The sequence below is a fragment of the Hirundo rustica genome, chromosome 8 (genome assembly GCF_015227805.2).
Source record: "Hirundo rustica isolate bHirRus1 chromosome 8, bHirRus1.pri.v3, whole genome shotgun sequence".
Taxonomy (NCBI): Eukaryota; Metazoa; Chordata; class Aves; order Passeriformes; family Hirundinidae; genus Hirundo; species Hirundo rustica.
In genome coordinates, this window is record NC_053457.1 from 23849749 (window position 1) to 23872468 (window position 22720).

A 22720-nucleotide genomic window follows, 5' to 3' on the forward strand; every position below is an offset into this window, starting at 1 on the left:
CTTCTTCTCCTGGAGAGTGTTAAAACGTTTATTTGGTGAAGTAGCCTACTTGTCACGATCTCTCTGTATTGACTATCCTTTGGGTGATAAAGAAGATGCACTTAGGGCAGGCTCTTGGTGTGGTGATGCCTCTGAAATGAGTATTGCTAACAAATCTCCCCTCAGGGGTAGATTTACCTCCTTGAGGAGAGAAGCTGGTGTGTTTTTACTGAACATTTCAGCAGACTGAGAGCTTGGACATCACCAATTAGTGTGGCTCACTTGCTGGGAGGTAATTAGTTAAGTAACTGGTTATGTGTCCACGTCTGTCTTCAATCCTTTAACGGGATCAATGCCTTGACCTAGCAGAGCAATTCCTAATTCCTTTATGAAACTTTACTGAGAGCCTGGACTCCCTCCAGTCCAAGAGGCTGCTACTTTTTCATTAGTGGCTCTCCAGGAAGGCAGCTAAGAGCAGCCTTTGGAATTGGTGTCAAGAGTGATGTTTAATGAATATTTTTCTTATTTGAGGTGAAACGAATCCTTTTAAAAACAATGAGTTGGCCAGAGAAAAATCTTTCAATTGATCAGGTACCTGCAGGACCCCTCTGCCTATGGTATTTATCTTGCCCTGAGCAGCTGAGTTCTAAAACAAAGGTATGAGGTATGACTGCTGGAGCCTTAAATGAGGTGAATCTTTTAAAGGATATTTTTTAAAAAAAGATATAACTAACAACTGTATAAAATAAGATAATCTGAAAAATGCCTCCATGTGTAGTTTTTCTAGTAGCTTCATATCTGAGGCAGGCTTAAAATCATACAGTTCTTAGAAGGGAGTCACTTCATTTGAGTGAAATCTGTAGAAAGGTAAGTGCATTATCTGTTGTACCAGCAGACCAGACTTGGAAGCACTTTACCTGCTGGAATCTCAAAACAGTCTTAAAGTTTAAGAGGTCATTTGGAATTGTCAGGTGTGACTCAGTGGAGACAACAGCACAGTGCTGTTCTTGGACAGAAGAATTTGAGGGTGCAGATAAATATTAGTGCAGTGGGGGTCTGGGAGGCAAACTCATGAGAAATGATGTACTTCTGTTGCAAAAGAATGAAATTTTATGCTCAGGGGAGCTGGCTGAAGCCCCACAGCTGGACTGGGGGCGGCATTCCCCTCAGTGATGGGGGGCTGAACTGGAATAATGTTCACTTTTGGTCAGCATGCTTTGAGAAAGGCATTGAAACACTTGAAAGGGCCCAAAAGAGATGAACAAGAACTATGAGGCAGAGGGAGCTGTTTCTGATTAGAAAACTGTAGAAAGAAGTGGATTAATTTCCTTTAGGGAGGTGAAGAGGGGTGAAGTCTTTGTTGGAGAAGGCTGTGAGAAAGGGCAGAGCAATCCCCAATCCTTCAGCAGCAGGGAAGGCGCAACCAGCTTCAGTGGAATATATTAGTCAAAACTTTTGGAAAAAACTTCTGGAGGTGGAAGGGTAGGTAAGCACTAGGGCTTGTTCCTGCAAAAGATACCTGTTTCACGGGAGGTTTTATTGGTGACAAGTCAGACCACACACACCATGTCCAGTTCCTCACTGCACCCTGTTCATGCTGCAGTTCACTCTGTCCCTGCTTCCTCATATCCATCCCCCTGTGCTCTGTTTGTTCAGGGTGGTTGCATTGATGATCTCAGGCTGAGTCCTGGCAGAGGAAATCCATCACTAATCCATGCAACAGCAGTGGCACCGGTGGGATGAGCAAGATGTACGATGGTTAAACCCTGAGCTGGTGGGACCACCTTGGGAGTGAAAGGGTGCTCAGTCCTGTGGAAGAGTGTTGTAATATAGGATTAGGGTTGATTTGCTTAGGGGTCAAATGGGCAATCTTGGATTTCTTTTAGCAAGCTATAGCTGAAATCTAAATTACAAGTCTAGTTATAAAATCTAAGACGTGAAAAAAACCACCCATATTTGTAAAATCAGTAAAAACAATTTATAGGCACCTTGATAATCTTATCACTTGCCAATGGAAAGGAGGAAAAACCAAGGTGGCTGCTCTGCATGTGTCTTAGAATTCAAAAAGCTAAGAAAAGGCAGGTTTTAGGTCTTGCCATAGGGAATTTGCTTTCCTTTCCTCTTTGCTTTTCAATGTACCAGTTTGGTACCATTTTATATGTCTGCATATCTGACACAACAAAGATTTTTCTGTCTCTGATATAGGAAGTATATTGGGAATGTCACTTGGGAGTCTTGATGTTTGACTCCTTTAAACTGCTAAGTAATTGGTTACATTTTCACAAATTTTGAACACACCACAGTCGTCCTAAACCCCCTCTGAAGCCTTAGGAGTTTGACTGTTCAGTGATATCTGGCTTTCTGTGAATATCCAGCCTCTGAAAACCTGGCCTATTTGTTTATTTGTTCTGTGCGATGCAGTATTGTGGGCTGGATGAGCTCTGAATGCACCTGACCTGGTGCTCACCCTCCACCTGTATCCAAGCCCCAGTTCTTCACAAGTGTCTGCATTACATGGCAGGATCCTGTAACAGGAGAAGTTGTCAGGACAGAGCAGAAACGAGCTTTGTGAGAGCAGGTAAGAACACCTTGCGCTGGAGCAGCAGATGTGGCTGTTGTTTTGTGCAAATAGATGGTTCCCTAATCCTCTTAAGGGCAGCCTGGGCAAAATCCCCTTTGTGACATTAGGCACAGCTCTGGGCCAGGTGGCCCCAGCTTCTGTTACTGCTTTGCTCTGAGGAATCTCTGTCTGCTGCTGAAAAGCTGCTGCAAAAACAGCCTTGCTGGCAGGTGTGGGCAGAGCCCTGGGGACAGCCAGCACCAGGGCACAGTGACACCCTTGGCCAAGGGCAGCTAAGGAGTCCTGGGGGGCTTTAGGGCCTTGGAGTCTCTGGGTGATACAGAAATGCTCTTTCTAGCAGTCATGTATGTAAGAGGGTGGTAAAATATCTGGCCAAAATAAAAAGGGATGACTTTGAGGTGAGGGAGGAATGGGATAGTATGGGAAGAGCTTAATGGTGTGAGGTGAGATAGCACAAGGAGTATCTTAGAACTCCCTCTGCTTTTTTCCAGGGAAAGACACTCCTTTCCCTCATATGTCTGGCCTGTGTAGTTGCAACAAAAGTTTTTCCTCATGGTTGGATTCTGACCAGGGTGGTGAAGGAGAGTGAAGGTGGTGGAACAGTGGTCTGACACCTGCTATAATTTCCCTGCTATCTTAGACTTTTTTTAGGTGACCTTGGACAAAATATTTCATCCTGGAACATGGAAGGAACTCTAACTCTGTAAACAGTCTGAAAAAAGGACTTGGAAACTTTGACATGTCTCCTACTTGTCTTTGTTGATATTCATTGTACAAATCAGTAGTGGTCCTTTAAAAAGTGTTATTGTCCATTAATAAACCATTTCATGCTTAACAAAACATACCCTCATCAAAAGTCAAAACCTAAGCCCCATTCCTTTGCTTTCCTTCTTGGTGCCCTTCAGTAGCTCCGTCCCTCCCACGTTTCTTTGTATCACACCCAGCCACCAAAATCTGCACCTTGCGCTTGCCTCGCTCTCATTTGGTGCTCCAGGGAGTGATGAGAGCCGCTATGAATGCCATATGCCGCCTTTGTATTTTTAGCATAACTCTGAAATTACTGTGAAGACAAATGGCTTTGAGATTGTTGTCTTCCTTTCAGTTTGGTGGACACCACTATTTTTGTCCTTGCTCTAACTAGCCAAAGAATTTTGGTAAGCCAATATTCGTCTTTGGAATGACACAAAATGTATTGTGGGGACACACTAAGACTGTTAAGTTCTCTGGGTTTTGGTGAAGATAATTTTGGAGGGTGCAATTCTGAGGTTTTTACTCAGGCAGATCTCCCACTGACTCATCCAAGACTACCATGTTAAAGTCATCAAGAGGAGATTGTATCAAGAGGATACAAGACTGTATGTGGTATGTTTCTGTAATACATTTTTCTGTGTGTCCAAAGCAACTGGTATTAGGTTTATTTCCAAGTTTTCTGAATTATTTTTAATTTCTTCACCACTCTTGCTCATCTGTTGTAAAAACACCCTTTCTGACATGAGAAAGGAGACAAAAATTTCTGGCCCTGCTTCCTTTGTAAGAGATGGTGATGGCAGTGTCTCAAGTTGCTGGTAGCAACAACTTCCTTGGGGGGAGAAGATAACAATTTATCAAGTAAAAATCAACATCCCTTCCGTGGTGACACGCAGCACCCTCACTTAGTCCTTGTAACTCAAGATTCAGTTTATGTAGAGCTGGCACACTGCAAGCATTTCCAGGCTGGAAGGTGTTCAACATCTTAGTGTCAGTCAACTACTGACTCTCTTCTACGGATTATATGAATAATGTGTAAAATGTAAGACGTGTCACTTCACAAAACAGTTTTCAGATAGAGGCTGTGATTTTCTTGCTCTTTTCTGAGTTTAAAGGAACTTAGACATTTCTAAAGAGCTTCTTACTTAAGTTTCCTAACAGTCTGCTGAAAGTCTGGTGTCAGCCATGAAAGCCCAACTCCATGGATCAGTCATGTAAGCAGGAACAAGCTGCCCAGGATTTTTCTCTCTTCGTATTTTTCCTCAATGAAATTTCTGTTTACAAAAAGAGACTACAAGAAGGAAAGGAGTCTGGGGCCTGAGCTTTCAGATGTTGAAACAAACACTTGACCTGAAATTTGGCCACTCTGGGGCCTGTTCCTGGCTCAGCTCCTGACTTTGAGGAGCTTCAGTGCTTCAGTCTTTGTGGGCTTGGGTGCATTTCATGGATAGGTATAAAGATGATAAAGAAGAAGGAAAAAAAGAAAGAAAGAAAGAAAGAAAGAAAGAAAGAAAGAAAGAAAGAAAGAAAGAAAGAAAGAAAGAAAGAAAGAAAGAAAGAAAGAAAGAAAGAAAGAAGCAGTGCTTTCATTAAATTGCCAAGCTGTAAGGATGGAACTGTTGCAGCATTGCGCACTTGATTTGGCTTCAGTAGAGCTACTCTGCATTTCCACTGATACAGAGACCTGAATCTGTCCTCTTGGCTGCTCCACTTCAGCAATTGATTCTAAATCAGCCTTGCTATCCAAACATGTAGAATTAAAGATTTGTTACTAATTATATGGCTGTAATTCCTGACTATTTTTCTTCCTAGTTTAGTCAAAATCCTTCTGACATTTAGCAGATTGACATTCTCTTAGCATCTCCACCACAATCTGTCCAGTTTGTTTAAGAAGACAACATTTTTGGAAGAAACTGCAACATCTCTGCTGGAAACTCAAGTACCTGGCAAGAAACGCTTGAGATACTTGTTGAGCTGGCCAAGTTCTGCTGTTACACTTAGTGATGGGCAGTTGTGTGATCTCATTTGTCTTTGGCTGTCCAGGGTTCACCTTTTGTTTTCTTCCAGAGGGCTCTTCCAGAGGAAGAGGCAATGTGGAGTTACAGAGCACTCCAAGAGCCCTGTTGCCCTGGGTGGTTCCTTCTCTGCAGTGCTGACTGCTCTCTGTGGTGAGAGGTGATTGATGCCAGCATGACAGACACGTGGTCATGTTTCCAGTGTGTTTGCACATTTCCTCATTCCCATGGGATAATGACTGCTTGCCAGTCAGACATTGTCATCAACACTCAGTGAATATCTCACCCACCTCAGGGAAGATATAAAGTGCTGGGTGATGGTTCCTGTTCCTGTAGGTCTGGGGAAGGCTGGGGCGAGGGGAAAAGTTTCCATATTAGAGTTGTCACTTTGTATTTTAAGGGTCTACCTAATTATGAACTAAACCTGTCCTAGGCTAAGGACACAGGATCTGTGTCCTCTCAAACCATGTAACTACTGAAAGGCAGTCATCACTCTGAAAATAAACATGGCTGAACAATTTAACCCATGATTGGAGGCTCCCAACTCTACCTGGGGACTGTATTTTTTCATCCACCTGGATTGCAATGTCTACTGCTGTCCAACAGTGCTCCAGGAACCCCCTAGCACTCTTCCTTCTTAATACCTGAATAGCTTTGCTCTGCACTTAATTTTTATTTCCACCAGTCAGTGGTGATCTGTCAAAGAACTTTAACAAATGTGAAAAGACCACAAAGTGTGTAAAATTTTTAAAAATAATTTTTCTTTTGTTTTCTGTTGTATGCTGACACTGTTCCAGGTATTTACACCCAATGCATTTCACATTTCACAGTGATCCTGCTGACCTCCACTGTTGCCCCTGCAGATCAAGATGGGAATGAGTACATGATGCGTGCTATGAGTGAGGCTTGGCTTTTTTTGGTTGTTCATTTTTTGTTGCTGTAGTTTGGGTGACTGCAGGCATCATATTGGGCAGATCAGTTATCTTGCAGCATCAGCTATGCTCATTGCAAAAGTGGATTGCAAGTCTATTTTTTACATAATTAACTGCTGAGCAACAGTCACACTGACAGGTACTGAATTCCAGATTATTCCTTCAATTTCACATTGAATATGCATTATTTTTGCTGCAGTCTTTTTTGGCCTTTAGTGAAACATACTGAGGACTTGTTCGTGCTGTTGGTAACACCCAAGGGTTGTTCAGAGTTCAGCCTTTTAGCAGATACTTACCTTATCTGTACTTGTCCCTATTGGAAGATCACTGTTTATTCTCATTTTGAGCTCCATGATTTGGATAGCTTTTTACACATTGCTCATTATAAATTATACTTAGTGTGTTTCCATTTGGCCTGGATTCTTCTCTCCTTAAAAGCTTATTCCAGGATTTGTTCACTATCTCTGTTTCATATTCAAGTGTCCCTTTTATAACCTTGGTGAGAATTTACAAGTAATTTCAAGCCTCGTATCCAGTTTGAGTTTGCATCCCCCTTTCATTTATGGCACAAGCACAGACTCCTGTAGATACAGCGGTTAAAGCAGTGATGTTGAAAAGTGGTGGAAGACTTGGCTGCAGAGACAACTTACTGACAAGTTGGCCACTGCCTAAATTTTAGAATGACAGGGGAGAAAACATGAAAGCTGTGTTGAGCCAGAGCACCAGTAATATCACAGTAACAATCAATAGCTCCCAACCAAATATTTACTGATGGATCCACACTTGTAAAAAAGGCAAAAAAGGCTGAAATAGATAAAGTCCTCTCCCTTTTGCCTGGGGCTTTTGACTTCATCTAAATGATAAGTTCTTGTTTGATCTTGGTGAAGAGTGCACGTGACTTGTTTAGGTGTTGCTCACTCTGCCTGTTGCTTTGCTGTCTAAGAGGCCATCTATTAAGTAGTACTCTGGCAGAAACTTAGACTCTTTTATACAGTGCTTGTCATTTGAAGATCTCCAAATCTGTCCAAAGTGGAGGAAATTTATAATCTTTATCTTATAAATTTAGAAACTAGAGACAGACAGACAGGCTCAGAAAACCGTTGCCAGCACTGGAAATAGAACCCAGTGTTCTTTTTGAGTTGTAGTTTCTGATCTTGCTAAAAACTAGATGGCAAGGGAGAGGAAAATGATTCTTAATTTCCTTCTGAACCTATCTTCTGCGGCAGTTCAGTTGCTAGGCTGCCATGGTCTCATATTTACCCATGCAAAAAACCAGTATTGAGCTGTTTGCAGAACGTAACCCAAAACATTGTTTTGCATACAGGGGCAGTAAAGCACTGCACAGCTTAGGAGTGGCTGTGCATGCTCTGGGGAGGGCTGGGTCATGTGGGACAGTGTTGTCCTGTAAATGGAGCTGGATCCAAAAGAATGGAGACTATTTAACCGTAACTATGTACGGAGCCTGGCAAAATGATGCCTTCATCTTGCTTTGATCCAAGATGTTGCTGAAATATAAACAGTATAATGGTGTATTTTAGATGCAAAGGCAGTGAACTTGTAAGAGGCAAATGGAAAATCCTCACGCACGGCAGCATCCAGTGAACCTGCTATGCTTTCTTGCTTCCACAAGTCATTCACATCACTGTTCAGGTATGTTAGGAAGTAGGGAAGCCCTTTCAAACCTAATTTGCAACCAAATAGAGTAGAGAAATAGTTATTTGTGCAGAATAGCTTCAAAGACTGTATTCTGTATGCATCTGACTTGGAGAACATTACTGCTGCTTTTAAAAACATCAGATACTGTCTTACTGTGTGAGGTAGTATCTCACTGGGAAAGACATTCTCCTGAATTCCAGCAGTCCACTGCTAGAGAAAATGAAATTAATTTTTCATTCTTGTCTCTTGTGTAGTCATCTCCTCTCTGTGAATCACAGTTCACATCGCTGGAGAAGGCTGGAACAGAATGAACATTTCATTTGTACCTATGTTCTTAAATTGGTGCACATTGCTGCATTCAAACATCTGCTCCCTGGGGAAGACCATTTGCCTCAGTATTTTGATTTGGAAATTGTACTGACATAAATTGACAGCAACATCAGATTCAGCATCTTGAATGCACTTTCCAGTCTTCAGGCTATCTGCTAGGAAAAAAAAAAAAAATAGAAAGTATTTCCAGTGAATCAATCCACTTAGCTGCTAAGCAATTTAAATTTTCAGCATTTTTAGCCATTGTTGTTACCAGGCATTTGAATAATGGCACAAAGAAGTGTTCCCTGCCTCCCTCTCCACATTCACCCCAGCATGTGGTCTGGTGGGCTTGAGGACAGCAACTTAAAAGGATCCCTTTGTTAAAATGGGAAAGTCATGTTTGAAATGGAGAGGGCCCAAGAGTGATTTGAGATGGTGTGTTCTGTTTTTATGGAATAATACAACGATATGCTCTTGTGTCACCCTGAAATAACAGGCAACTTAAAAAATCCTCTGGGGAAGAGTGTGTCCAGCCACTCTAAGAGCAGCCAGGAGTCTGAGAGAGCACACACACCTCTTGCCTTTTCTCTGTGATAGCTCTGGGAATGTATTTTCCTAATTCTGAAATGGGAACTAATTGAATGCAGAATACCTTTTTTGCAGACTGCTGCTGAGGTGAGGCAACAAAATTCCCAAATTTCTGTTACTCTAAACTAAAGCGAAGATGTGTGCTGTGCTTTTCCAAAAAATGTCCCAGCAGGCTTGTGTTTAAGACAGCTTGTAGAAGGCTGGCCATGCTATTGCGTTGTCATTTCTGTTTTATGGCATGTAACCTAAAAATCTTTCTTTCAGGTTCTTTTGGTTTGCTTTGCTTTTTTTTATTTTAGTTGGGGTGGTTTTTTTCCCCTGATGGATGTACACATATCTTGAAAGTTTTGAAGGACAGATATAAGAAAAGTTGCATTCTGCTTGACCAGTTATTCTCTTGTATATCTATTTTTTCTACTGCTGCTCTGCTTGTGTCAAGGTAGATGTAAGAAACAGTGAACAAATTTAGGATGATGCTAAACAGAAGTTGTATGTCTGGTGCTACAGCTACATAGTTTGACTTCCAATCACGGAAGCATGTATATATTTGTAAGGTACAGAGTACCTTGGCCTCTTAAACTGTAAAACACTTAGCATCTCTGGGATTTGATAAAACACATGGCTATTTTCCTTTCTCACACATGTTCTCAGCTGTATGAAAGTGTGAGAAAAGGTTTAGAGAAGGGATGAGCTCAGAGGATGGCCTCGGTCTATTCTAGCTGTAGGAAGAGGGCAGGTGCTGTATCTCTGTTCTGTCCCTCTAACTCCTCACAACTCATTTGCCACACACAGCTCCTGGACTGAACAGAGGCTCTGGGGCTCCATGTGATTACTGATTTGTTGAGCCATGGCAGAGCAAAGCCCACGAGCACAGAGCAGACTGGTGGTGATGAGTGCAACTCACACCCACCCTGCATAACACAGTAACTCAGAGCTACATTTAGCTTCCTTGTCTCCCCTGTTACACGACTTAGCAAACAGTGCCCTGCTCCACACGTGGCAAAAGGGAGCTGACTCGGACAGAAGGGCAGCTGTAAAGGAGCAGCAAAGGCTGTGGCAGTGGTGCTGCCCCACTGTCACCCATCCTCATGTTTGGGGGAGAAAGCCCTTCTTTCCTTGTCTTTTCCTTGGCTCCCATTTGGATAGAGCAGTGCTAAGGATAACCTTGGGCTTCCCTGTGTTGTCCCCTGCCCTGAACCACAGATGGGTGAGCAAAGACTGGTTTGGTGACCAGAAGGGAGATAGGCATATGGAGAGACTGCTGCACTTGGAAAGAGGAGTGAGGAATGACCAGTGAGATCCTGGTCTCCAACCACAGCCTTGGTCTGACTCTGTCAACACTCAGAACAGGTTCTCTCCTGTATGAGACATTTTGTTCTTAAGCCTCAAAGCAATTAAGTGCCTTAGTCATGTTTTGCCAACAGGTAATGGTGTAAACACATTGTAAACAACAAAATGAGTGAGCTGCAGTGTGAGAGGGTGCGGTGGACGTGTTATCCTCTGGACTGGGCAGGGAGCAAACCCTTTTACAGCTGTGGGTTTTTTCTAGATTTTCTAGATTTCATTGCTGTTGACAGTCATCCTCCAGAGTCCCTCTGGATACTGAAGATAGCATGTGTCAACTTAAGTGGCTGAGTAGGTGACCTCTAGGAAAGGAGATTTGTTTTTTGATCATTTTTCACATCACAAGCAAGTAAAATCACACTTGAAATTGGCACTCTGCAGGGAACATGAGCAGAGGAGCCTAGGATGGTGGTGGCTGCACAGAAGGTTATCCCTCGAAGGTGGCCTGGAACAGTGGGAAGGTTCACTGTGGGCTGCAGCGGCTCCTTGGGCTGGGTGCTTTGTGTGCAGTGAACAGTTTGCGTAGTTTCATGTCTAGATGTGTGTTATTTAGCTAAAATTTCTCTGCTCCTGGTTGAACAATTAATTGCTTCTGACCTGTTAATAATGAGTTTTCATTCACTGCTCATTTCCCTGGCACGTGACAGAGCCCTTCATGATAACGCCTCTTCTTAGTGGTTTGGTGACTGTAGCTGTTTGGTTGGGAGGGGAAATATACTTTCTCCAAATATTTCTGTTAGCATAGTTTTGCTTGTCTGTTCATTAATCAGTGATGAATGCAACTTATTTCTACATATGGTGGGTTCATATTTGTTATTAGTATTTCACAGCACTGCGGATGTCTGCAGTCTGGCTGAGGGAGAACTGTGATACTGTGGCTATGTTGTAAGGCTTGGGCAATGAGGAGAAGCGTTCATGCTGTTTGATTTTTGCATCTTTTAGCTTTAAAGTAGGTTTAAGAGAGGGTGTTTTTTTTTTTTTTTTTTTTTTTTTTTTAATTTAATATATAAATCCTATATGAATAGGAAGAAATAGTGAAAGAACTTGCCTCCAGTGTGGAAACTTCCTGTACACAAACAATAATCAGAAAAGATGCTGAACTTAAACCATGTGGCATTTGCAATGATTGCCATTTCTCTGGGGCTCATAATGAGGAACTTGCCAAGTCTTACGGCTGGTCCATCACCAGGGATGGTCCATTAAAAAGTTCTTTGTTGCTTGGTTTTCATCCTGTGTGGGAAGAGGGTAGAGGAGAGGGCAGCTCTCGAGCAATGTGTCCCAGTTCTGTGCATCTGATGGTGGCTGCCTCTCATCTCCTTGGGGGTCTGAGCCTCAGCTGGTCAGGGACGGCAGTCTGAGGCCCTCAAAGGACTCGGGATCTGACCCACCTCTGGCCCTTGCTGGCATGTTTAGATGTCAGCATTCCTCCAGCATTGTTCTTCCTCCTCTGCACACCTTGCCGGGTGTTGGAGCTCTCTGTCTCCATGGTGCCTCTTCACGTTACTCTTTGCTTATTTAAAAAGGGAGAAGAAAGCCAGGTGGTGTCAGGCTCCATTGTGTGTGCTGCTAATTCACCCTCTTACAGTCCTACTCTGTAATTTTCCCTGTGACTAAAGGAGAATCATTCCACCTAGTGCTCCATTTTTTTTTTTTTTTTTTCATTTCTAACAAGATTTTGCAAGAGTGCAGAGAATAAGTGAAGAACCCCCATATTTTCTTCCTTAGAAGACAAAAGTTGCCCATTTTATTCTTTTCATTAAAAACATGAACCCCTGACTTGTTAGGCAAAAAAACAGATGGTTGAAGCTTGAGGGGTAGTGTGCACACACAAAACATCTGCTGTGCAGATAGTATTTAGAAAATGATGATATCAGAGCCTATTGCATCCCACAGGCTGTAAACTGGGGAAATGTCCCTAAAAAACACAGCTCCCTGGGACCTAGCCCCAGCTTTGACTGCCCTGAAATGCCAGCCCCGGTTCTAGGGCTTGATAATGATCTGCTCCTTACCCAAAGATTAATTGTTTAGGGTTAGGTTCCTTACCCCGTTCTTCTGCTGTCCCCCCAGTGCAGGTCTGCTCCTGCATGACTAATCCACTGAGTATGCCTGATGTGATAGTCCAAGTCCTGTTTCTCTGTTATCTTCAGATATGCCTTGTTATCTTCATTATATGTTCTGTGCTCAGAGAGATTTTGATTTCTGAATAGCATGCTTTCCATAGAGACTGCTCAGCATCCATCTCATTATGGTCTTAAAGATACAAGGCCAGATGCTTTCATTTATACTGGATAAGCCTCTGAGGCTTATATGATCATTTCCCAAACAATAATTTACAGAAATATTCTGAGTTTTACATTCCAAGAACTTAAGTTTGAAGGCTACTTCAATAATAAATTGCTTACAACAAATTTTATCCAAATTATCTTCTATTTCTATGTTGTATTTTAATCTATTTTTCTCTCACATGTTCTTTTGTTTGGTTTCTTCTAGATTTAACATGACTATCCAAATGGAAAATCTCTTCTTAAATATTAGTCAGCATAACCAGCTTTTACAAGCATCAAAACTTGCCAAATCATTACACCTCTGTACTGTGAAAGTGAAAATATAAAATCATATGCTGCCTGTGGTGAATTTTTAATCTCATAGGCTATTAACTACAGCAATGTGTATGAGTCTGACATAGCAAATGTCAGATGTTGTTTCCATTTTTGCTTTTGTTTTGCTACGCTGGCAAAATTCTTACTCCTGATTTCAGTAGTACAGATTAAGGCTTGAGAATGCTTAATTTTCAAAAGCCAGCAAAAATGTCTTTCCTCTTCATTGTGCCCATTTTCTTTAAATATTTCTGTGTGTCTTTACACAACTCTCCCACTCAGATTTCAACGTCTTCCAAGTCTTCTTCCTCGGCTCAAGTTGTCTAAATCCCAACAAGTATTGGCTTGGACTGGTCTTACCCAGTTGAGGGTCCATCCCTGCTGTGTGAGACAGACACTGCTTCTGTTTGCTAGAAGATGAAATAAGGTATTGAATAAAGATGCTTTTCTGTATTGCCTGAGTTTTGAGCCTGTTGGGTGTTTCACAGGCTTGCAGAGCAGCAGATAAATGATCTCAGCAATATAGTGTAGGCTGTGAGGAAAAAAGTAGTTACTGAGCTTTAAGTTAGCATGAACAATATCCAGAAGGAGTGACCAGCAGGAAAGCTCTGGTGTTTGAGCATCCCGGGACAGCTGGCTCCCTGCCCTCCCCAAGAGCAGCCGGGTCAAAGGGGGGTTGCTAAGGGGCACTGTGGTATGGGTCTTGTACATATTCTCTTCAATAAACCTCTGCCCTGACAGCTGGTACTAGGGCTTGTTGTGAAGCAAAAACGAATTTCTGGGAAGATCCTATCAAACTCCTAAGACATGAATCTTCAATGGACTTGAACCTGTTAAAAGGATCATCATCTGAAATATCATCATGTCCATGTAGTGTACAGAACTGTGCTGCTAACATGGAACATGCAGAGATATTTATCTTGTCCTGCCCATGACTAATGTTCCTATCTTAATCTAGATGGATAGAAAAAGATTTATACTTCTTAACTACTCTACATTAATGAAAAACATCCTCTTCTGTCCTACCCCTGAAGCTGGAGGGCAGATAGTCTCTGAAATGGGGATGAGACCACAGTCAGGCCTTGAATGAGGTCTTGGAAATGTCAGTGGACTGAGTTCACTGTGTGTGAGTTAGAAGTGTGGCAGAATACATTTTGATGAAGATCTGACTGAAGTTGGGGAGCACTGAGCATCAGTTGTCTATGTTTTCTCTTTGGAGGTAAAAGCTGGGTAAGAGTCAAGTGGGGATTCCGCTGGGACGTGCTAATGTCTCCTGTGGACAAGGACATGCTGCTGCCACTGAAGTGGTGGTGGTACTGGCCCCTCAAGTTACACAACAAGAGGAGATGTGTGAAAATGTCCAGCTTCGAAAATCTGGTGAAGAGTGTGGTGGCTGATTTACTTAGAGAGACACAGGTGAGAATTTGCTTTCAATAGAGCAGTGTAGGTGGATGCTGGGTGAAAGCCTGGTTAAAGACTGTCGGCATTATGATGGCTGTGGCTGCAACTGTGCTGATAAAGCCATTGGAGATGGACATTTTGTCCATGTGGCTACATAAGGCTAAAGTGACAGGAGTCATCATAGTTGGCACAAAGCTGCAAAAGTGAAAATGCTTTTGTGCAGCTAAAATGTCTCCAGGACATAAGAACAGCTGAATTAAGATGACCTGATAGGGAGGGAGAGACTCTGTTTGGATTGGTGTTGTAAATGATGTGACTGCTGATTTTTACTACCCTGGGGTATGGCTCACGGGTCACCTTGAACAAGCAAATAGCTGCACAGAATAGCTTAGAGTTTTTGAGTCATCCTGTGGAACATACGCTTTGGTCCTAATAAGCAGTGTTTATTCCTCATTGAAACTTAACTTCTTTGATTCTAATCGCAAACCTTATTTTTAGCCCCTCATGCTGAACAGAGTTTAGATGTATTTTATCTGCTCAAGTGACCAGTTGTGCTGAGGTCAAATCCTGCCTCTTATTAGGAATGTGTGTGTTTAATAAAATATCTTGTCTATATCTGAGTTAAGCATTTTCTTAGATAGGTGCGATTTAATATTTCTGTTTTAAAGATGTTTTATTCTGTTCCCCCAAAACCAAATAATAAATTGGGAGACGGAGAGAAGGAAGGATGGGAAGAAGCAGACATCTAAGTAAAACATATGTTGAAAGGGAAAAAAATCAGTCATCCTGGGTTCTGGGCCTGTGATTATTTCCACATGCCTGGACCGTATCACTGTGCTTTGTGCCATTAATGTCATTAGATGCTTTATGCCAGAGTGGATTTTTTTTTGTGTGCTGGTGGGATTGCAGGATTGGGACTTTGACGGGTAGATGTTGCCAGGGCCATGTGGGCACTGGGGGGGTGCTGCACCTTTCCAAACCCCTTTCTTGTGCCATGTGTGTGGGCACGCGCCCAGCCAGCCCAGAAGTGCCAACAGCTGCCTGGCTGGTTAAAGAGCCTCCAGGCAGGCAGCAAAGCTTGTCCTCAGCTCTTTTCAAGAAAAACTAACAAGAAAACTGGCTAATCCAATCCCACCTTGTAAAAAGTGATATTTTAACTGGTGCTTGGGAAGAAGGTCGAAAAGAAGCTTCCTATTCAAAGGTGCCTGTGTGTCTGTAAGAAATAGCAACCTTACCTCCTTTTTTTTGTGAGAGCTGATTTGTGAGAATGCGAGGCCTTGGGATCCATCGCTATTCCCTTTGGTTCATGGTGAACGGAAAAGTGATTTCATTGCTCCCTCCAGATAAAACTACAGGAGACTTCTAGGCCAGAAAACGACTTTTTTTTTTTTTTTTTTTTTTTTTTTTTTTTTTTTTTTTTTTCCTTTTCTTTTCTTTTCTTTCCTTTTCTTGTTGTTATTTGAGCTTGCCAGATTGGTCTGCTCTCCATTCTCCAAGTGTGTGGGCGGCACAGAAGAGGTTGCTGAGACAAAGAACTGGCGGAGGGAGGAAGGAGAAGTGAAAAAGACCTTTGGATTGGAGGCATGGTGTATGGGAGGAAGAGGCACAATGGCAGGAGCAGTGTTGTTTTGGTTTGCAGAAGTTTGCGGCAGATCAGAAGAAGCTGTGGTAGGTCAGAGACGCTCAGTCTAGAAGCTGCAGTGGTGAATATATTAGCATGGTTTAGATCCTAGGGATATGGACATTCTTCTGTGTTCGGTAATACGAGTCTCATGTCCTGCCCTGATCCCTTCTCCTGGAAATGGAGATGTGGGATGGAGAAGTGACTGGAGGGAAACATGACCACTGCTCTACTTAGTACAATATTTGCACTTTATGTACATCTGCTTTGTGCTTTGATAAAGTATCTATTAAAAAAAAAAAAAGGCATTTGGTGAAGGTAAAGCTGTGATTTTTTTGTACTGATTAAGTGCTGTTTTCCTGAGCTGAAGAACCAAAACTCTTGTCTCATTCCAATTATAGCTGCCCCCAATCTACTGCCTCTGGCTTGTGACCTTTCATGATACTTCTGTGAGACTGAGTTAGAGTCAAAATGTCTTTTTATTAGAATAAATAAGAAGAATGGAGTTAAAGGACATAACAAGGGAGGAAGGCTAAATTTTGGGTAAAACGTGAAAGGCTACAGAGAGTCTAGGATGGGGAGGTACAAAACACCAGTACCTGGTGAAGGAGGGCAGAAGACCAGAGACACTGAGTATGAGATGAACAGAGGGAGTGGGAAGGGGCAACACCTGTAACAGGCATGACATGATTTGTTTGGTATTTACAGCAGCAAGGTTCCTCTCACCAGGGCTGGAAAATTCACCCTTGCCATGCATTTTGCCCTTGAAGTATTTGACCTCCAGCTCTTTTGGTTCCCTGGAGCCCAGTGTAAAAGAGCTTGTGAAAGCAGCTCCATATGGAAAGGTCTGTAAATAAGTCACATTTCCTCTGAGATGGCCCTGTAGCAGGAGACAGGGAAGTTTTGGGGTGAAAAGGAGTGCATGAAGAGCCATTCCTGGACGAGGATCAGTGACTGTCCTCAGTGACCCCAGGAGCCTTTCAAAGCCCAGGCTAAACCTTTCTGTGGGCACACACAGTGGGGGACATTCTACAGACACGTGGGGTGAGCCTGCCTGCCCACCTTGCCCGTCCAAAAGGTTTCTTTTGGATCCTGCTGCCCTTCACTGTCCTCTCTGGAGGACTTTCAGCAGGGTAATAAAAAGGTGTTTCTCTGCTGGGCTAATATTTACATCACAAACATACAGTACCTTTGCTTGGTTACAAACATCCTTGCATGGAAGTGACAGGCTTTTCTCGGAAAGGGTGGCACAGAAAACAGAGAGGTTATTCACTCTTATCCTTGTATCTGCTAAGAAAAATCTTTAGAGACTGCATTTCTTTTGCAAGGGATCATTATTAAGATTACAAAGTCAGGCTCTCAAAAGCTATCACGTGCTGGAGTGGAAGTTGTCTATCTGACCTTGGTGCCGGTGCTTTGATTACCTTATTTACCTCTTTGGTTTCACAGAGTCCTGCCTGTGCCCTTTCCAGAGGGCATTGAATGAAGGTTGTTAGAGTGAATTAGCCTGTTGCTTGAAAAGGTCCTCATTAAAATTTTTGAAAAGAAAATCAAAATGTGCTTCTTTGGCTCAGGCAGGGGCATCACCTCTTCCTACAGGGATACTGTGAAAGTGAGTGTAGTGTTTGCTCTGCAGTCACATGTTAAAGCAAAAATGCCGTAAAAATGCTGTTGATTCCAGCTGGTAATTTAGTTTTTCACTGCAGCATTTGGATGTTGTCTGCGATAAAGTGTGAACAAGCAACTTACATAATACGAAAGTATGTATGTTATACCAGTATTCCCTATAACTGTGTGGAAAGACACTATACTTGTGTTGCTAAAGTCTGCCATAGTGCCTTATCATGTGATACTGTTCAAAGTTTCCAAATATTTAATAGCCACAGAACTGGTCTTGAAATACATTTCTCAGTCCTGCCACGTTGTTGTTGTGCCATACCTCCAGCTGAAGTAAAAATAAAAGATATTCTCATGAGATTAAAGAAAATATTTGCTTTAAGGTAGAAACTTTAGTTTTCTCTCTAGTTCTGAAAATATAAGTCAGCTTCATTCAGGTGAGTGTTATAAATCAGCATTTCTCTGGTTTTAAAAAATTACAGTATTTCTTCTGGTGACATGTTTTTTACATTCATTTTCCATTATATTTGGATAAGCCTAAGATTCTTTTGAATCTTGTGCTTGAAGAGGTAATGTGGAATGGCAGTGAGAGGGAAAGCTATTAATTTAGCAGGGAAATGAAGGTCTCGTTGGTGTCATGCACAGCATGATACTTGCCCTCAGGAATGGGCTTCTGGCAGATTCCAGGGGATCTTGCCCCAGACAGAGTTTTCCTGTGTCATTTAAAAGCTCCTGGTTAGCTCAGTGCGATGTTTTATTGCCAGACACATCTTATATTGAATTCTGTGATTTTTAGTCCTTGCTTCCTCCTAGTTTCTTACAGTGTTTTCTCAATATACTATCCCAAAAATGTTCAAGGAAGAGGGAGCACTCTTGGCCTTTGGTGCATTAATTTCTTTCCTGAGACCTTCCTGCACCGAGTTACTCTCTTTAAAGATTAACCCCCCCATCCAGCAGGGGCTTGTGAGCATGTACATGCTGATGGAAAAATGTTGTGCAATTTGGCCTGAGGTCAGTTCAGTTCCTTTCTGTAGAAATCCTTCTTGCTCAGCTCTTTGTCCCTCTCCAACACTGCTGTTTCTCTCTTCCACTCCTGCAGACAGTCAAGCAGGGAGGTTATGATAAAACACTGGGTGCTGGCAGTGTCAGGGTTAAGGCTTGGATGTCCTTTGCCAGCTTTGGCTTTACGTAAACAGGAGTGACAGCCCTTGTGCAGTGGCATGAGGCCTCTGGCTCTCCTTCACCGAATCAGCCCACAACCTGGACATCCATTACAACCCCTCCCTGATGTCTTTATTGCCCTGCCAGGGACAGCCTTTACCACTGCGCTGCTGCAGCTCCTGTCGCTAAAGCATACACAGCTGATGTCTCATTTAAGCTAAGTGCAAATGGGAGGTGGTTAGTCAACCTAAAGATTTTTCCTGTCCTTAAATTCCCCTTCCTGCTGTGCCTGCAGAGAATTGTAGTGGGATAATTGAGCCACCTGGGTTAGCAGTTGCAGTGCCGTAGTTTGTAGGTTAGAGTCGTGATTTTGATTTTAAGAATTTAATCCAGAATTTTGAATTTCCTTTGACTTACACTATGAGATTTGGCTTTCATCCAGATCTGCAACTTTATAATAATGCTTAATAATGACATAACTCGTTATATTCCCAAATGGCTGCATAACCGTCAACTAATCAGCATATTGCTTGCTACAGCAGTATCTGCGTCTGCATTACAGATAAAGGATTGAAGGTGGAGACACAGCTTTTGTCTAAGTCACCTTTGTTAATGGCAATAAATTAATTTTAAAAGAATGCATAGAAGGCAAGCTTTCCTAGCTGTTTCTTGTGCATGCTGGTGAGACATTTTTTCTTGGATGCTTTCCTGCTGTGAGCATCACTTTTCCTCTGAAGTTACAATGGCAGAGGTTCCTGAAGGAAATCTGTTTTCTGTACAGGTGAAGTTTCCCCTTAGTAGCAGTCAGAGACTCATGCTGAAAAAAGACCTAAGAATGTGTTCCCATAAATTATCCCATCTTCCTAGATGAACTCCAGTATTTGGGAGCTACTGCATTGAGTGAAAAAGAGCTATTTCTGGTCAATCTGTTTGTTACCATAGAGTCAAATGTAAGTGGTAATAGGGAAACTGATGGCAGCTTTTAAACCATTAAGAGAAAATTTAAAGTACTTGGTGAATATTAGATTGATTCCCAGAGTTCCCACCTTTTACCTGTGATGATATTCAAGGAAACTTTTTGGACTGTTTCTTGGCTGGATGTCTCTACCTGCGGCACCGTTAAAGGAGAGGAAACCCCCATCAAGAGAGGTTTTATTTCTTGTTTTGTTTCGCTAACGAAGTGTAAACTCCAGTTCTCCATAGAGCCAAATCCAATTCCAAAGGACTTTCAAAGGAATTCCAAGGTGCATGACACTTGCATGAACTGAATTTTCATTTTCTTGGCCTGGCCTATGCATAAGTATGGTCTTATCCTTGATCTCCCTGAGCTGGAGTTTTCATCCTCTTTGTATGTTTTTCTGTGTCTCCTCCTGTGCAAGCCCGGTCTCTGCAGAGCTGGTTCTCCCTGCTGTGGTTCTCTGCAGGTATCTCTTCTGCTTTCCCTCAGTCAGGGTTGAACGGGCTGTTTGGCTGTGTTGGGGTGTCTTTTCCCAGACCATGATGGCTCTTCGGCATCCTCCTTGCTGACCTGCCAGCCTTCTTACCGGGACCCAGGAAATGCTGATAGTCATAACCCTTCCTGGCCACCCTGCCTGGTACCCAGGGTAGGGGTTTTATCCTGGGAGGGCTGGGAGAGGTGCCCCACTGTCTGCTCGAGGCTGCTTGGAAAGATCCAAGGTTTTAGCTAATACACGACTTGATGACCGTGAATCTATTTTCAGAAGTGCTCTGCAGCCTCAGCATCCTACTCTTGTGGTTAATAAGTATATTTAGCAAGATCAGACACTGCCTCAAATACTCCTGCTGCAGATTCCTCCTGCTTGGACAGCAACGCTGCTGCTTGGCCGGAGTTTGCTGGATACAGTTCATGAATGGAAATGGATTTAGGGGCTGGGTTTTTGTTGGGTCCAACCTAATACCTTTGTCAGTGATTTAGAAGGGAGTGCAAATGGTGATGTTATTGATTTTTATACTTGACGCCAAAATGGGAGGCCTTATCCTTATTGACAAGGGCAAAGAAACACCCCAAGGGGACCTAGAGTGTATCGACAGAGAGAACTGTAAAACAGAACAGGGCAAAGGGTAGGCTTTCCCTTTGTCTAAAGGAGAACCTGAAACATGCAAGACTGAGGAGTAATTTGGAATCAATAAAGGTCTGAGATGGGCTTGGAGGTGACCAGAACAAATCAGTGCTAAGTTTCAGTGTGACATATCTGTGAAGGAAAGATTTGCCATATGGCAAATAATCCTCAAGGAATTATCACAGAACGGGGCAGACAGGCCCTTCTACTGCTCTGGATGGCTCTGAGGGTTTGTGTCACCCAGGAGCTGCTCCACAGCACTGGGGGAAGCTCAGGGGTGGGAGGGGATGCTGGATTCTGTTGGAAAAAAGCCCCAATTTTAAAATCAATTGGAATAGTTTATAATTTTCTGCCAAACAGGATGACTCATTCTGGCAGTCTGCCCTCTCCACCCTCTCCTTCAGACAAACAAACAAAGCCAATAAGTTGCAAAAAATAAAATAATCAGACAAGATAGCAATTCACAGTTTTCCTTTTGGTATATTCAAAACAAAGGGCTTAATTTATTTTTTTTAAGGGCATCATTTCAGAGCTGGATTGAATGACCGTAACTTGAAAAAATGAGGTAAAATAACTCCAAAAATAAAATACTTCATTTTGAGTTAAAGAAACATTTTGTTCAGTGAGACGCACAAAGCATTCGTTTTTGGGCCAACATGAAATTATAATTTTTTTCTAGCAATCTCTTGGTTGAGGCAGTGAACCAAGAAGTCAATTATTCACAGAGCTGTAGCAAGATTAAGGTAAGGATGGAAAGCAGAGCTGAAATGAGAAACTGAGGGAGAAAACTTGGGATTGAATGTCCAAGTCAACTTTCATTCCTCCAAGTGAAACGTGGTATTTGGTGTTATAAATTTCTGGACCCTTTGCCATTAGCCTGAGAGGGTGAGGTGCCCCCTCCAAAGGTGAAACCAGCAGTATCCTTGTGGCATCTGTGGGTTCCCAGGAGCCAGGGAGCAGAGCAGGATGCTGTGGTGGGTTGGTGTGACCTGAGAGACGTCCTGCACCCATGGCGGCGTAGGGGCCACACCACGCTGCTCCTGGGGATGAGTCCTCACCCCACCCGCTGCTGCTGTAACTGCAGCATCGTCTGGGGAGGGGAAAAAAAATAGAAGGAAAAAAAGTAAGATTCTTCTGCCAAGAAGCTGCCATGAGCTCTGCAGAGTGTGACTTTGGGCAGGGATGAGCAGAGTGCTGCCTGCACGCTGCTCAGCTGAGGAAGAGCTGCTGCTTGGCCCTGGGGTCCAGGTGCACGTCTCGGCTGGGCAGGTGGGAGCGGTGGGAGAGCCGGCACTGGTGACTGGATGGAGGGCTCAGGAGAGGCTCCTCTTGCAGGTTGAAAATGCTGGGCACAGCTCTCCTCAAGCATGCAGCCCTAGTGCAAACACCCTGACTATGCTTTTTGGCTTGGGCTTTTTTTGCACTGCCTTTTTCTTTTTTTTTTCTCCTTTTCTTTTTGTTGGCTTTTTTTTTTTTTTTTTTTTTTTTCCTTCTTTTTCCTCCAGAAGTGCTGAGACCTCAGCACACAGACGTCCTAAGCAAATAATCCTTACAACACAGGCAAGAGAAAATCTTATTTCCTTTTTTTCCGGTGGCAGAATCGAGGCAGTGGGATGGCAGGATTTGCCCAGCACCATGGTAAGAGTTGGGAGGCAGGGCTGCACTCGCGGCTGCACTCGTTTGACTCCCGCTCCTTTGCAGAGAGAAGAGCGGCTGCGGTGCAGCACAAAGATGCATGAGCTAGTTTGAAACGAGCCAGCTGGGATCTGCCGCAGCTGGCTGTGGCAGCTCGGTGCCTGCCGTGTTAATTTAGCCATAGAGCGGTGGACAGGAGAGATGCAGGGAGAGGATCGAGCGGGCAGGGGCGTGCGGTGCTAGAGATGGAGAGGAGGGAGCGAGCAAGCTCCTGCACGAACTGCGGGATGCTGAGGGCAACCGAGGGACCATCCCTGGCTGCGGTCCCCTGCGCACCTCCTTGCACCGCTCTCGGCATCCCCCTGCTTTTTCTAACGCTGGCCATTATCCATCAGCAGAGGTAATGAGCTGGAGCGCAGGAAGCATTATATCTGGGCTGAGCCTGCGAGCTCC

At 43.2% G+C, this 22720-nt stretch overlaps 1 protein-coding gene across 3 annotated transcripts in view; it reads left to right on the plus strand.

Annotated features, from left to right (window-relative positions):
- Positions 1–22720, plus strand: part of NEURL1 (neuralized E3 ubiquitin protein ligase 1) — a 144797-nt gene that overhangs the window by 37490 nt on the left and 84587 nt on the right. The window contains exon 1 of one of the 3 annotated variants that reach the window (XM_040072077.2): positions 21876–21967. The exons of 1 other annotated variant lie outside the window; for it this stretch is intronic. In XM_040072077.2, coding sequence (XP_039928011.1) covers positions 21937–21967 — 31 coding nt within the window. In that variant the 5' untranslated portion in view covers positions 21876–21936. Of the gene's footprint in view, positions 1–21875; positions 21968–22540; positions 22668–22720 lie in introns of those variants that run through there. One more of the 3 variants, XM_058421656.1, reaches the window with a different exon arrangement.